Source organism: Fistularia commersonii, chromosome 19, assembly GCF_037954325.1.
Source record: "Fistularia commersonii isolate RoL2024-O1a breed Wild chromosome 19, RoL_Fcom_v1.0, whole genome shotgun sequence".
NCBI classification, from domain to species: Eukaryota; Metazoa; Chordata; class Actinopteri; order Syngnathiformes; family Fistulariidae; genus Fistularia; species Fistularia commersonii.
The window spans coordinates 9,514,331-9,531,330 of NC_141302.1; the positions used below are offsets into that span (position 1 = coordinate 9,514,331).

The 17,000-nt window shown below is 38.1% G+C and overlaps 1 protein-coding gene across 15 annotated transcripts in view; it reads right to left on the reverse strand.

Annotated features, from left to right (window-relative positions):
• Window positions 1–1,835: 1,835 nt before the first annotated feature.
• The window catches only part of col25a1 (collagen type XXV alpha 1 chain), a 170,134-nt gene continuing 154,969 nt past the window's right edge, over window positions 1,836–17,000 (reverse strand). For 3 of the 15 annotated variants that reach the window (XM_086166538.1, XM_086166540.1, XM_086166536.1), the window contains 18 exons: window positions 16,555–16,623; window positions 15,641–15,685; window positions 15,004–15,048; window positions 14,663–14,740; window positions 14,285–14,308; window positions 13,235–13,279; window positions 13,062–13,106; window positions 12,829–12,909; window positions 12,098–12,160; window positions 11,924–11,974; window positions 11,305–11,331; window positions 11,025–11,105; window positions 10,654–10,689; window positions 10,110–10,163; window positions 9,123–9,176; window positions 8,441–8,467; window positions 7,331–7,384; window positions 5,712–6,122 (listed from right to left, as the gene is read on the reverse strand). In XM_086166538.1, coding sequence (XP_086022664.1) covers window positions 5,832–6,122; window positions 7,331–7,384; window positions 8,441–8,467; window positions 9,123–9,176; window positions 10,110–10,163; window positions 10,654–10,689; window positions 11,025–11,105; window positions 11,305–11,331; window positions 11,924–11,974; window positions 12,098–12,160; window positions 12,829–12,909; window positions 13,062–13,106; window positions 13,235–13,279; window positions 14,285–14,308; window positions 14,663–14,740; window positions 15,004–15,048; window positions 15,641–15,685; window positions 16,555–16,623 — 1,170 coding nt within the window. In that variant the 3' untranslated portion in view covers window positions 5,712–5,831. The other 12 variants (XM_086166551.1, XM_086166544.1, XM_086166545.1 and 9 more) reach the window with 11 other exon arrangements.

Below are 17,000 nucleotides of genomic sequence, written 5' to 3' on the forward strand. Positions count from 1 at the left end.
AGATGAACTGTACAATCATAGCATGTGGCTGTAAATCTATAATCCACATTCAGTTTCTGCTTCAGCAAAAGAAAATACTGTTTTACTTCCCATCTGCCCTAACAGTGAATCACTCCCGTGTGTCTAACGTTCAAGAGAATATGTACCACATCACCTCGTTGAGCACCTGCTGAGAAGGCAGTTTAAACACAATAAACATGAAAAGACTGATAATCTAGAAAAACTCACGCTATGTTGAACTTTTTTTTTGTCTTTGCTCCATCTGGTAGGAATGTGACATGACTGGCCACCAGTTCTGCTGTAGTTTATAAATGATAACTGAGGAACAAAATGGATCTCTTCGTTTTCTCTCAAACGTAGCAATCCAGCATGAAATACATTAAAAGTCAAAAAGCAGTTTAACAAACCTGCCTTCTTGTGAAGTGTGTGAAACTTTCTGCAAAGTTTCATTTGACCGTTGCCCCCCCAAAAAAGCTATTCTTGATTTTTTGATGCACTTAAGCATAAATGCTTCTTTTCAATATATGAGAAATCCTTATTACGCTGTTTACATGCAGTGTACTGACAACACCATTCAACTATTATGCCAAATTGCATATTTGTTACAACACTGGACGTTTGACAAAAACAACAAGCTTTTTCAAATCCATCAATTAGAACAGTGGAGGTCAAGTCAAAGTGGATGCAATTTTACTGCTCAGGTGAAGCCAAAGCCGGGACATATTCATACTCATCCGAACTCTACCTATACTCTTTTACTCAACTGCGTTATCTGTTCAAAATCATGGGTTTTGATAATTGCTCATTGATTTTTTCCACTAATCTATGAACTGTATAATTTCTTCATCATCTAATTTGTTTTAAAATTCGGAGGACAGCACCATGATTAAATAGGCAATTCGTCAACTTAGAAGTGAGCAATAACCTGGCAGAAAAATGGCAAGAAATTACAAAGAATAAGTACGAAGACAAGAGAAAATGAGCAAGAATTGGCTTGAAATTTGGAAAGAAGTTACTTGACCATGAGAAACGGTTGAAATGACATTGTGGAAGAAATTCCCGAAGAATTACCAAGGCATTGTCTGACATTACGAAACTGGAAAGCAATTACAGGAATGCAAACTGCTGCATATTCTGCATATTCTTAAAGCTGTCAATTATTTGAATTACAAATCTGAAAGTCAGATAGGTGATGTCATATCAGACGTAATTTACTAATTTAGTTTAGTCATAATTAATGTGGAGATACATACACTTTATTAATGTAACGTGTAACTGACATGTAATTTTCCATACCGATTCATGTATTGTCCCATTTATGAATACTGAAAAAGGACAGATTAATTTTTTGATCTTCCTTTATCCATATTGCTGAGCCCTCAGTAAAGTTACATGCCATTTCGGCAAGTGACAAAAACAATATATGATCCACCTGAAAAAACACTCAAGACATGTTGTCATTTTACAAAACAAATCCTACTCTTTGAAATCAACACCATTACAAGAATTGAAAATATGTTGTAATTTTTTGATAAAGGAATGAATAAAATCTTGAGGCACCAAAGGCAATTATACACAAATTACAAACAAAGATTAAGAATGAGAGCAAAAAGAAAAAAAAAACAAACAAATATGATCGCATTCTATTCACGCTCTCAGTAGATTTCTGAACGTCACCTGCTGTCAAGCAGACGCTCCAGCCGATATTCCCGTAGATCATTGAGACTCTGAGTGACTCACCGGCAGAATCCGTCTCGGACGGCCTGTCCAAACTAAAATCCTCGTGAGCCTTTTTTATTCTCCTTCTGGGGTGTTCCCTCCCACCCCATGGGACGCAGTGCTGCTGCAGGCACTGCACTGATGATGCCGAGCCACAGGAGGGCAACAGTGAAAAAACTGCTGATTTCACACCCTCCGCGGGCACCACCACAATAAAGCAACAATAACTTTACTTTCTGCATCTTTCAGGCTACCAGCCATGGCGTGACCCCCTTTGGAAGATTGAAGAAAAGCAAAAAGTTACACATTTAGAGCTCTGGATTTGTTTGTCTGTTTGACTATGAATGTTAGTGTTGTTTTTTCCTTTTTGCACAAGCCATCCACATAACAGTCACATGTATGTACAATACATAAATATAGTTGCAGTACACTATTCATGCTTTTGCAAGGTTGGGGGGTGCAATGCTCTGCTCGGCATGGTCTCTCTTCTTTTTTAGTCTTTTGGGAAACAGTTCTGCATGAATAGGTGGTTGAGCTTGTTGAGGTGAAACAAAACAAACACCCAGCGTTTGGTGTTAGAGAGCCAGTCCAGATCCCCTTCTCCACCTCCTTCTCCTCCCATGTCTCCCATCGAGCTGGGCTGTAACGCATCAATCTGAGCCTCACAAAGACTAATCGACGAAGTTCTATGTTCTGCCTCTGGATGAGGATCTGAACTCCACCCCATTGTGGATGTGAGAGACCAGACACACATTTTTTTTTTCCACACGGCGATGTGAGTAGAAGCAGCTCAGGGCGTGAAACTTCGAACAGTTATCTCTTTTGTAGCTTAGTACACAGACTTCTTTTCTTTTATATTTTTTCCATTAAAAAAACAAACAAAAACAAACTATAAATACCATTAAAAGAAGCATTATTTACAAACTCCATGCGTTTCAGGTTAGAGTGATCACTGCAAAAAAACACAAGGGAGAACAAGACATGAAGATAAAGGTGTTTCATAGTGTTTCATGGCATTAACCCTAATAGTCTTTGGAAAAACAAGTCACACCTTGTTACAACACATTCTCAATATCATGCAAACACAGACGGTTGTTGAACCTCACATAAAACAAATGTTAGCAGTGAACAAATCTCTCTGATCAACCATTAAATAGCAAGCAGCATGATCATGTTGCCCATTATGTTGCCCATTGTCATCCCTGATGTTGTTTGTTGTTGTCTGTTGTATACTTATCTACTTATCTGCTGTCTATTTATTCGTGGATTTTTTTTGTCTTGCCATCACCTGTCTTCTGCCTTTCTATTTATATTTGTACTCATATCTATGTTCATATTCATTTCCGAGATGTTATGATTACCATCATCAACTGCAATATTGTGTTGATTCAGATAATTTTTCATGTAGATGAAACCATTACAGGAGGCTGATATCTAGCCTTGCACTACAGAACAGGACAGAGTAGAAAGGCATGTATTTTCCTGTTACATTTAAGAACAAAAATGACGACACGTTTGATATTTAGCATGTTTCCTAAGATATGTTTTAATTTGACACACAAATTCAAGTTTGTCACATCTCTACAAGACTACTGGTCGTTCTTACCTTCTGCCAGCATCCAGGCATTGGTAGTCCATCTGGGCCCTGTGGAGGAGAGAGGAAAAGACAATGAACACTGAAAAGGCAAATGACAGCTTGCTGTAAAGACTATCTGTAACACACACACACACACACACTGTTTAATGATACAATCGGTTCACAGGCCCAAGTCAAAGTAGTAAATTGTGTAAAATCAAAACTAGGCTAAAGGATGGATTTTCTACAAAAATGCAGCTAACATCTGATTGTGGACTGGACTGGGTATCTCATTTAAACAACAAAATGAATAGTTTGATGGAATGATGAACTCACATGCAATCACGGGAATTATCTTCATCCTGAAACAACTATTACAGTTGATGAGGCATTTGATTAAAATCAGGAAGCTATAATGTTCACTAGCAAGGTTTTATTCTTCTACTCATAAGATCATACTTTATTGATCCCCATTAGATAAATTCTAAATGATTATACATGGTTATTCATGTAATATGATTAAACTGACAAAAAAAATCACGAGCTTCCTAAAATGGTTTAATGTTAAAATTTATTTTGAAGCTGAAGTGGATGATGTTCAGTCATTTATCCATTTACATCAAATGTATTTATTTATACCACTTTTCCTATAGTCAGGGTCATGGGGTGCTGGAGCCTATCCCTACTATCACTTGGTGAGAGACAGTCCACCCTGGACTGGTTGCCAGTTGTTCACAGGGCCACATATAGAGACATTCAACCATTCACTCTTTCGATCACATGCCAGGGAAATTTACATGTAATCATGTTTCTGGATTGAGAGAGTAAACCATAGAAATGGAAAGAAACCCACGCAGAAACGGGAAGAACATAGGAATACAGCATCTATGCACCACCTTGCCGCACAATCGGTTTGAGATGCAAAGACTTGTTTTAGAATCAATTTATAGTATTACAAAATTTTGAAAAATGTTTGTGGTGAAATACAGAGCCCAATCAATATATTTTTCTTGATAATATCTTGATAATATAAAGATAATGTATTAAGCAAGAGAAATTCAATAAAAAATGAAATATTTCTACCTATTTGCTGCTCATTGCTGGTTTCAACTACAGCGAAAATCATTTTTAAATATTTGATCATTTTCTGAATTTGTTGAGGAAAATATTTTTTTTACATTTGTACATGTAGGATTGAAGATATTCAAATATTATGCCAATAATCTTAAGGAACTGTAAAACTAGCAACATGACATGCAATTTTTTAGATTTAATCGTCCTGTTAGGTTGGCTGCTTTTATGTTTTTCCTTTGTTTTTATCAATATGGCTTGCAGTAAACTGATGTGAAACAGAACTCAAGCATGCAAAAAAAGACACAACGATATCTATCATGCAAATTGATCCGTGGATTTAACTCTGATTTGGTAACAGCGGCTGCCTTTTAGATATCGGGTCATTAACCACCGTAATAGTCCAGAATGTGCGTCTGGTTCGAGTTAATGAAAGTCGGTGTGACACAGTGAGGTAGCTGCTGACAACCACGTGTGACGCATGAATACTTTCATTGCTCCAGTAGTCATTTTGACGTGAAGTTGTAGGTAAACACAGCTGTAACTAAGAGTCTGAGCCTGAATCAATGTGAATAGCAACACATGGGTTTACTTACTGTTTCAAATCAAAATGGTTATTAACATTCAAACTGTGTTTCTTCCCATGTTGTTAAAGCACTCAGGCATGCACGATGTCCATCAACATTAGAATCACAAAAACCTCGGAAAGACAGAATTTATCTCTCAACCTAAATAAACAAAAGTGTCCTCTGAGTTTCTCTTCACTGCGGGGTCTGGCCCAATTGGTACAAATAGAGGAAGGGGAGGGAAGTGGAGTTAACAGAGTAGAGGAGGGGTCCATGCATCTGTGGCATGGGGTATCTTCATGTTAGCATCAGGTTAAAGGGTATCTGGAGGAGTCATCTCAAAGAACAGGATTGTTTTTTTTGTTTGTTTGTTTTCAGTTGGAAATCAAAGGATCCAGTTAGGAGGATTCATTTCAGTACATCAGATTTGTTTTGTGTAACAGACTTGCAATGGCATGTGTTTTCTCACAAAGGCTGCTTGCTGTAAGGAAGTTAGCGATGCTGTGTGTGTGTGTGTGTGTGTGTGTGTGTGTGTGTGTGTCGGTGCATGTGGGTTTTCTGAGTGGGAAACTGGAGAGTGTGTGATCATGTCTACATGCTTTTTCCAGCAAGTCATGCATGGTTTTGTGTGAGTGATGACTGAGGATGAGAGGCATGCACAGGTTAAGTGGAAAAAGGAAATACTGTACCAATTGGCATGGGGCATCCAGCCCGTCCAGACCTGGCTGCCCTGGTTCCCCCTTTTCACCCTTAAATCCCCGGAAACCCTGTTTGCAAAGATGACCTAGGAGTGTTACTAGGAGAAAGGGGGGAGGGGGGGCCCTTCACCTCCTGCATTCGTTCATCAGCACCGATACAAGAGGGGGCACGGGAGGAGCAGCCCTATGAGCTCGCTGATGTCACAGTCCCAGCCAATGTTTGTGGTACATTTTTGGATCCAAATTTTTGTTACTCTTGAATTTAAGCTTAATTTTCAGGTCTGATAATAGTTTCCATCTGATGGCAGGAAGCTGGGTCAGTTTCGCCACAGGGTGCTCATTCTCGTGAGGGATGACTGCTCTACTCAGCTGGGAGGAGACTTCCAGCTCACAGTTGAGACATACCAATGGGCAGGGTGCATCTAATCCAGGGGCACCCTGTTCTCCTTTCTCGCCCTTAGGGCCCTTTTTGCCCTTCTTTCCCTTCTCCCCCTGTGAATACAATGGTTTGGTCAAGTTAAAATCATTTTTGGTGCACATGTGGGACAGCACTGCTATTAGATGGGGAGAGATTAAAGAAGGGAAGCCCACAAAGGAGAAATATGATCAATGTTAGATAGGAGGGAGATACCAGACAGTATCAGGTGTTCCGGGAGAGATAAAGTAAAAAAAAAGGGAAATATCACAGTGAGAGGGAGCAGGAAACACAGCCGATCACCAAAAGGCTGTCAAGGGCACAAAGGATGAGAAAGGGTTACAGGGAAAAAAAAAAACTCCAGAAAAAATAGAATTAATTGCATCTATTAAAGAACCTACCAATCTATCACATAAGCTGAAATTTGCATTTCATACATATTTTCACATCAGCAAGCACATGCATTTTGGAATATTATAATACAGTGTACTGACCTTGTTTAAAGGATAAAAAATGTAAAATTGAATCAAATATACCAGTTCTGTGGGCTCAAGTAAACACCGAAGATGTTCATGCGGTATTTCCCCATATTTGTTTTGGAGTCATTGCAAAGCAACTAGTTTCTAGTACAGTATTGGATGTGATTAATATAGGAGAACTTATAAGGTGAATACTTTTGTTTCAAAGAAAGGGATCGTCAAGTGCGTGAACATGTCAAATTCAGCATTTTTTCTTCGTCTAAAGGAGTGGAATACAGTTGTACATGTCAATAAGATCAATTTATTTCACATACAGCCCGGTTGTTAGTGCAGTGCATTAAATTGCAGCAAGCGTAACGAAGGGAAGAGTTAGCGACAAGGTCAGGAGGCAAGATGCTTAAAGTGTGGCTTGATACATGGAGACAGCAAAAAATAAAAATGTGAATTCTGACTTGCTGTCAATGGACTTGTTTGCTCTGACCTCGAGATGAAAACTGACTTGTGAAATTGAGAAATGAAATGGAAAACTATTCAAAGGTTAAGAAAATAAACTGATTAAAATGACTGGAGATGGCATTTTATGCAAATTCATTTTGACAATACAGTAAACCGACAAAAACATCAGGAAGGACGATGTATTTCTATATGTTTTTTTAACTTTCCTCCCCAACTACAATGTACTCTTAGAAATATCAAACTGTACCTCTTTAAAAAATACCTTCAACTGTTTTGAAAGTGTCCATTGACATCAGGCCACAAGTGTTAATTTTTCTATCAAATCATCATAGCAGATAATCTACATCTACCTTTTCTCCTCTTTCCCCAACGTCGCCCTTCTCTCCTCTTAAGCCTGGCGATCCCTGTGAAAGTATAACTCGGGTTCATCGCTGCTTTAGAAAACTGAAACAAGGGTTATCTTGCCCTTCCGCTAACATAAAAATTTGAAAAAAAAGTCAATGCTTAAAAAAGCAATATTATGTTACAAGTGAACTGTCCAAACTGAGAACATTTCTCAAGATCTCTTCAACATTTAGCAATACCTTCCTGAGCTTTGCGGCCAAAGTAAATGTAGTGATAAATAAATTCTGTTCCATGTGCAATAAATGCTTTTTTCCAACCAGCGTCACCCAGATAATGGAGTGCTGTTTACATCTAATCACGCTATTCCAAAGCTTTTTAGAAACAATCATTGTCGATCTTTATGAGCCTCACAGATGATTTAAAATGAATGATTTTAAATCGGGTGTTTTTCTTATTCGGTCTTACTGTAGGATATTCTGGCTGATTTGAGGTTACTGTATTTCTAATAATTGTACGGTGACTGGTTGTTATCTGACCCCTGGCATTTTCCATGATAAAAAAAAAAAAATCAATCACTATTTTCTCAGGAAAAAGACAAAATTTAGTAATTCATTCCTTAATTAATTTATTCATTCTGGATGACAGTTAGCATCCACAGACACGATAAGTAATTAGCAATTACTTTAGCAGACTTGTCTAAAATAAAACCGAAAAAGTCAGGTTTCAATGCAGGCTATTTGGAAGTAAATGTCAAGAAACTCAGGTATCAAGAATTCGAAAAGTCCCAGTGCACTACCATGGACAGATAATATTTGATATTTAGAGATATAAATGTCTGGAGCCGAATGAGCTTTACCTTATATTAAGCTATGTATAGTCTTTGAGGCATGAACATTTGATAGTGTAAACATGCATGAAATGGAGAATAACAAAAAATGAGTAGCTGGTTCTCTGTGTTTAATGAATAGTTCTCCATGTCAACAGCTAATAATATATTCTCCTTTAGTCTACGTAGTTGATGCCTGATACATGACTTTCCATAAATGCAGTAAAATATAAATCTAAAGAGAGTGTTAGCATGGGAACATTACAAAATTAAGAAAAAAAAAACTTACATCCAAGCCTGGTGTCCCAGCGGCTCCCTGCAACCAAGAAAAAGTGGCATCAACATTGTGCAACTGACATTAATGAATGTAGACAATCATCTGAATTAATTTTGCATTGATGCACAAATGCAATGGACTTGTTCCGTTTCAAGGAAAATGTAACCACAAACAAACATAGCTCTCTATAATGGTGGTAATATTCTATTGCTGACACGTGAGATCCCAAACATTCAGCCGATTGTTTCTATTTCCAGCAGGAAAAAAAAACCTTGATGACGTTAGAGAAGCATGACTGTGGTGTGGCATGCAATGTACATTTTGTTTTTCAACTTTTAACCTGATTAGTGACGATGATTTGAAAAGACAGACAGCAATGTGATGCAACTCTGTGATGAACTCTCAAGAAGATGCCTCCTGATAGATTCAATTTGGTATTCAGAAAATACGTCATTTATAACATTTCTCAAGTGTTGAATATAATAAAATGCATTTCCAAAGGTGTACAACCTTTCTCTTAGCCTTTTTGTATAAGCTGCTTAAATGCATTTTTTCAATTGATTGTATGAGAACTTGCATTACACTCAACAAGAAGTGCACTCAGAGTGTGGGATACAGAAATTGGCCATAAAAAGATGCCTTTGACTAATTTTTCTTCATCATTTTGTCCAAAAAAATAATGTGTCACACTCACGGGTAGTCCATAAGGTCCCCTTGGTCCTGGGTCACCAGACGCCCCTTTCTCACCCTAAAACAAAAAGATCAGTTTGGGAATAAAAAAATAAAATCTCTAAAATGAGCCAATGCTTATGACACATAGAAAGGTCCAGTGTGTAGAATTTAGAAAATACTGCATGTTGAAATGGAATATTCTATTCATAGGCTGTCTGATGGTTGAAATAGTGAGGAGTCAGAGTCAGAGTAGTGTGTTTCCCAAAGACATCGCTACATAAGGATCTTCCAGACCACACCTTGTTCTAATACTAATGGCTTTTTAATCCAATCGTGTCTGCAAAAGCCTTAAAATATTATGTTATATTATGTTGTTTCAATAATTGGTGGCAGAGAAAAATGTGCATATCGATAACAGAGCAACGTAGGACTGCGAAAAACAAAGGATGACAGACAAAAAAAGAGGCTGCTCCCTGGAATTAACGCCAATAAAAAAAATGACAATGATACAGTGGAAAACAGCAAAATAATGCTACAATGTATAATGAAAGGTTTGCAGTCTTTGAATATATCTACAAAGCCTGGCATTTACCCTCCCCTCGGAAAACTGGTCTCATTATGGGATGCAATCCACATGCAGAATTCCTGACTCCAGTCTGCATGTCAGTGAAGATCTTGAAGGACTTCCATTCATTAATAATAATTAATTCCTGTTTACTAGCTGTGTTTGAGATAATATAGACCTCTTCTATGAAATATGTTGAGGATCTTTTTAGTTAGTGTTATTTTGTAATGTGAACATTTTAAGAACTCAAATTTTGACAAATTCATGTATATTTGTGACTGATCAGCTAGGTCACAGTCAGTTCAATTGAAACAAGAGTAATGAACTGCCTGATTTCACAACATCCTACACACTGGTCCTTCAGAAATAAGAGACATTGTAGCTTTTGTCAGACATGAGTTTAAAAGTCATTTTATGTTTGAATAGCACAAAAGTTAATCTTACTCTGTCGCCCTTTGGTCCAGCTGGGCCAGCTGGACCTGAAGGCCCGTCGGTACCCTACAAAGAGTAGTGTTATCATGGTAAGTTCATGGTGCTGAATTCTAGTGGTGCTTTTAAAGGAACGTCCAAACAGAAACCAAGTGGATAAGCAACATCTATGCTTGTACAAAAATCTGGACCTACAACCTGCACACAGAAATGTTGCTCGAGCACGTGCATTGGCCACAAGGACATTTACAACACCGCTGACACAGTTAATGTATGAGTGTGTGTTAATGCTGTGTTAATGCAACACGGGAGGAACGAGAGCCTTGAAGTTCTTGTTGAAACCATTTGTCGAGCAAGTAGTTACCTAAACTCACAGCGGCTGAATTCAACCAGTTTCCTAGTAGAAATAGTAACATGGCTTTCACTGCTGTCACCATGGAATACAACACAGTGAGGAGATCTCTGTTGCAATCTGAGTGTAAAAGGGACTGTATGGAGTACAAGAGAGACAGAGGTACAAAAGTTGGGTGGCAAAGCCTCTTGGTCACATGACACTCACCCTAATTCCAGGCTTGCCGTCCAAGCCGGAGGCTCCCTGCGTGGTTATGGAGGTATGAGTGACATGAACAAGGCGGGATTAGTATCAAATGACAACTGTTATTAGAACAGGTTGATGGCAAGGTTCACAACTAAATTACCCTTTGTGTTACAGGGGAGGGCGGGTGCGTCAGCAAGGTAGACAAGCAAGGCAATGAAAATGAGGGCAGGAAATGGCGAAGCCAGTATGGACACCCACTCACACAGAGACACACACTCTTTACACAACACTAACTCTGACGTTACTTGAATACAATTAAGGGGGTCCTATGGAGTAATGAAGGGCAGGGCAATGTGTGTCAAGAAATCCCATGGTGAGCTGCTTGTACTTACAGGGAGACCCAGTGGCCCTCGGTCCCCTTTGTGGCCTGGCTCCCCACGCATGCCCTTTGCACCATGCAATCCTGCTTCTCCCTTGGTGAACAAATGAAAGAACATGAACTACAGATAAGCGTTGCTTTCATGCAGTGCTAGCATTAACGCTATACTAGAATTGTTAACGTTGGATGACATTTCCTAGTTCAAAGAAACCTCGCTCTGCATGGCAGAGACGGAGTAATCATTGAATGACGATTAATGGGTGAACTATTTCTTTTATTTTCTTGAACTTTACCTTTGGTCCTGGGAAACCATGGGGGCCCTGAAAAATATTATAAACATGATTATACAGGTGTAATAATCTACAGACATTGTCTTGACTCACTTTATCACTAAAATAGATATATACCCCCATTCCACTGCTTGTTTGTAAGAATGGAGCGGTACGGGTTAAAGAAGTGGGTAACTTCAGATGAATCATAAACTTTGTTTTGTTTTTCCAACAGAAGCAAGCCTGTGTTATTGCACACAAGACTCACTAACGTCAAATATTCTATTGCTGATTTGTTTTATTTAATGAGCTGTAACTTTCAAAGTTATGAACCATTCTGGCAATGAAATGTCCTCTGAAGCCTTTAAAGGTTTTGGTGTGTGTGAACAAGTTTTTGGGTACTTTAAGCAAATTTTAGAACTAGGAATTAATGACAACACAGCAGTTTTATGAATGTCTTGATTTATCACCTTAACAGTTGTACTGCATATGTAGAATTTGTGCTTGAATCCCTCTTGAATGCATATTGCTTCAGTTTCTATTAACATATGTATGATAACATCCACACAAATATGTGTGACCTATCTTGAAACGTACAGTTTATCATATGACATTACACCATGAAATACAGAGATTAACTCACCATTGGTCCTGGGGGACCATGGGGACCCGGTGCCCCTGGGGGGCCAATAATCTGCAAATATAGCATATACAATACATCAACATGATACATGATTTTACCAGACTACCTGATTCATGATTTATTTATGATTCAGTTTTCTTGGTTGAAGACTATTATGTTTGTAATCGAACTTACAGAAGGACCTTGAGGACCAGGTAGACCTGAATCCCCCTTGTCACCCTTTACCCCATTGACACCCTGCGGGACAAAAGTGTAGTAAAACAAATACAAACTGTTAAACACCACATCCAGACTTTAAAAAGAGCAACAAAAAAAAGCCACTGATGATTCTGGGGTTAGTGTCTTCAGAAGTAGTTACTTAAATTGAGGTATCTTCAATCAATCAATATATATATACATTCAATTTGAATTTTGGCAAAAAATCTTGAGTAAAATGGGTCAACTTTTCAGCTTTTTCCTGGACATAATGAGAACATTGGAGAGAAACTTGAAGGCAGCTTTTGATCACATTACAGTTTATATGTCAAATTAATTATCATTTTTGAAATAATTCCAAACTTTTCTGATGTTGTCTCTACAGCCTTCTTTGTAGGTCATTACTTGATAGTTTTTTGCAAATCTGAAGGAGTTTTTGCCGGTTTGTTAATTTGTATTTTCTAAATTTCAAATTCAATGTAAATCAAAATTCAACACTGTTATTGTTATTTTAAAAAACACTTTTCTATCACATTTAAATTGACTTTTGACTTTAAGGTCAATATTATGTTGTCAGAAATTTTCTATATTAAACTACACGATAGATGCGAGACAGATCCTTTCAACTTCTCCCAAATATGAACTTGGGAATTCACTGAGCACCGAGAACCAGTACCAACCCTGCCTATGCAAATCATGCAAAATCTTACAGGTAAGCCGGGTAATCCAGTTGATCCTTTATCCCCTGAAGCTCCAGGCATTCCCATGTCTCCCTTTGACCCTTTATAGCCCTGAGATAAAAAGCACAAACAGGTATTTTTCAACTTTTACTGATAAACGTGTTCCTCCTTCAGTTCCAATTTTTTTTGCACAAAAAAAATCCCTTTTGAATAAAAAGTAAGTGTGTTGTATGTATTCGGATGTATAGAAAACATCCTCTCACTCTTTCTCCGTCAAGTCCGGGGAGGCCGGGCATTCCACGATCCCCCTGGGAGACACACAAACATGTGGAATGGCATGTGTGATTTAGGAAATGCAGCAGTACTTAATGTTGCGACTCTGAGGAGAAGTTGAATTAAGAATAATTTTTAATAAAGAAGTATAGATTATATTCACCTTTGTACCTTGTGGCCCCGTTGGCCCGGGAGGGCCAGGAGGACCCTAACCCGAAATAGAGATGCAGAGATTTATTTCTTTGAAGTTACTGAGGTGGTTGACAACAATTAAATTATTTGTCAACAATGCAAATGTATACACATACAAGCAATCTGTTACAAAGATGATGCTCAACTCAAAGAAACATGCCAAAGCTGGAAGCATGTTAGCTAATAAACTAGAACTGTTTATTGATCCATAACTGTTTCAAGTTTTAATGTGCGGGTGTATTGGATTCACATGAGTGGTGTGATGATCCCCTGTTCAAAATGAAAGGATTTAAATTGGTTAAAATGATTTAAAAAGTCAGAAATGACTGAATTACTGTAATATATGTACATAAATGAGATTAAAAGATATTTCCTTAAGTATAATTTCATAGATAGTTTTTATATTGGTTAAGTGCACTGTGTGAGACCTGAACACCAAATGCATGGAGAGATTTGAGTCTTGTCTGTGGTATGTTTATCGTTCAGCTGTAATGAACAAGTAATGGAAAACACTTTCTGTGAAAAATGAGTTCTCAGGAAATAATAAAGACAAAACTTTTTGAAAAGTATTTACAAGACAAAAAAAGATGCAGGAGATTTCTCTCTCTCACCTGCATTGTGTAAAACTCTACCTCAGCTTAAATTCACACTGGCTTGAACAAAGTGCACTGTTGCATGCAATCAAACAACATTATTGATTATTATTAAATTGGTTTACACTGGTTAACAGCCAACTGCTGCCAGGGAGCATGATGAAATTAGTATAACGTTAATTTTTTTCCCCATGTTTGTGATATGTATGGCTTTTCTGAAAGTTTAGGCTCAAGGCTGCAACCGAGCAATGGCACACAGAAGCATGAACACAATGTTTCATTCAGTGTTAAGCAAACATGTTGCTAGAGCAACAAAATACAACATGGCAGAACAAGTCAGGGATGGGAACTGGTTGGGCCCATGCGAGGACAAGGATGAATCATTTTTGGAGATGACAGAATACACACAGAGCACAAAGCCCAATTACCGTGACTGTTATAGTGGTAATCTTCTGCAGGAGGCCAAAGGAGAGCGAAGGGGAGGAGTTGAAAAATAACATTGTAGAGAAAAGAAACCTTTATGTCAGCATATTTTTTTTGTACAGATATACTCTAAAATATAACATGTAATGGTCTTAATATAGCTAAGCGGTCCAAGTAATTCAATGCCATCCCACTGCTCTCTGCAGTGTCACTGTGTATGAATTGCCATGGTAAAAGAAAACTTTAACTTGCCAAGAATGCATCACCCACTGAATAAAATGATTATAAAAAACAAAAATATCAAACAGAAACTCCATCGACCACTTTTTAGTCTACTCTTGACTTTGTAGGATATGTTCAAGCAATGAATAAGGTAATCTGACCTTTAACGCCTCTTGGATATTTCCATTGTAATCAATGATCTCAGTGGCTCCTTGGTCTCCTTTCTGCCCAGGGGGCCCCTGAACGCACACACACACACACACACACACACACACACACACACACACACACACACACACACACACACACACACACTCAACTCAATACCTAACTTCCAGAAAAACAAAAGCAGCCTCTTTAGTCAGACCGGCGCCCCCTCGTGGAGCTGACTTGTGTCCAGGCCAGTTGTGACTGGTTTCATCAGCAAAGTTGCATTTCTAACTACGTCATAACAGGAGTCACTATGAAAAGTTATGAATTATCTTTTAACGATAAAACTTACCCTGGGGCCAACAGAGCCAAGGTCTCCTTTATCTCCAGTCTCTCCCTAATTAAAAGCACATTTCAGACTTGTAATCACTGCAATTATTATATTCTACCTTGAGGGGTAAAAACACACTCATCAATTTTATATGTCAATATGATTGTAATGAAGACAGATATGGGGAGGTAACTTTGTAATTAGTAGAACGGCAAATACATCTATAATAATTAAAACCAAGAAATATAACAACAATGGAATTAACTTGAGAACAACGTGGTGCAACAGGCCGAACACGATTGGTGCCCCATCTTTCCCTTTTGCGTGCAAAAAGCGAAACCTTTCAGAGCTTATTTAAATGCTTATGAAAGAAACACAAGCCACTAAAATCAGAAAAGCCTTTCATACGCAATTAGACAAAAAAAAAGAGAGGCTCAGCACCACTAAGTCATAAATAGAAATTGATTAATTTATTCAATTCTTTGCTAGTTTTTAAGTCAAATTATCAGAACATTTTCAGTTTGTGCCAAAGGGCTTCACATGTTTTAGTGAATGTCTGATTATCTATTAATTACTTCCAATATATTTCAGATCAAAAGTACTGGTGCCCACATGATCACCCTTTCTTTGTTTAATAATACAAAGAAGTCCATCTTACTTTTGATCCTTTGAAACCAGGTGCACCGGCCTCTCCTTGAGAACCCTGTCATGAGAAACAGAATGGTAAAAACATAAGCCAAGTATTTGACTTGTAAACATGTAAAATTCAAGTACAATTCCAAGTGGATCAGCAGTGGTTTTTCATTATTCAGGGAGGCCTTCTGTCAGGCTCGTACAAGGATGGAGTCAAAATAAAAGCAGTTTTTCAAATAGTTAATTAGATGTATCACACCGACTCCTGCTGAAAATAAGCCAGGTGGATTCGTGCAATCCCGCTGACAGACAGACAAACAAACGAGGGCAGGTGAAATTATACCCTCGGTGACAGAGCTGTGTCTCAAATTTTGTCTTTCCCAAAAGCTCTCCTATTCAACCTCTTGTGTTGCTCCCAGGAGAGGAGCTTTACTAAAATAACCAGCTTTTAATATGCCGTAACTGCCAAGCAATGGAGAGTGTTTATTTGAATTCTGTCACTGATAAAGGAGGAGTCATACTTTCGGGTCTTTGTAATAGGATGTGAAACAGATCTGTGGAGCGTCTAAATTTAAACTGGGGCTTAAAGCTACCTGCTGGGTCCGTTCCAGACATAAACAATGGTAAACTCATTTATATATGATTTACACTCCAGGGAATGCCGTGAATTCACTCCCTGCTCTAATGGTTTGGCCAGAGCTTTCTGTTAACATAACTGAATATTTGATGAATGTAATGAAACCTTGCTTTGGGACTATGTCCGTCTTTCTCCCAATTTGTTCTCTGAGAACTGTTTTGGAAGTATTTTATATTGGCTAGGCTCTAGATGGCAGCAAACATCAGTAAGCCGCGTTGGTGAGCGATCAGGCCGTTCTAAGACACTCAGGGATCCCAGAATTTGTGAGTCCACAGACACACATATTGACATGAATGACTGACCTTTGGTCCAACGGGTCCAATTTCTCCACGTTCACCCTTTCCTTGTGGCCCGTGGTCACCTTTCTCACCCTTTTGTTGACAAAAGCAAAGAAATGGTCGGAACTGGTGAAATGAACAGTACAGGTTTGTTTATTTTCGTTTTTGGTTTTCTTTTTCTTTCATTTAAAGCCAACAGGAGAGCTATGATTTCCTGTTTCTAGATAAGGAAAATGACTTTACTGAGCGACTGAACCTTTTAATAGATAAAGCCAATAAACAAAATAAAATAAAAGATTGAGTGCAAAATAAATAGGGCCATTACTTTACAAATAAAAAAAAACGAAAATGTTTTGTTCGTCAAGTATTACTGACATATTATCACTTCCATTTCAACCTATATGGTGCTTTTGCACAAGAAGGGCAACTTTAATTGCACTTTTTTGCACACTGGGTTTTTGCACACTGAG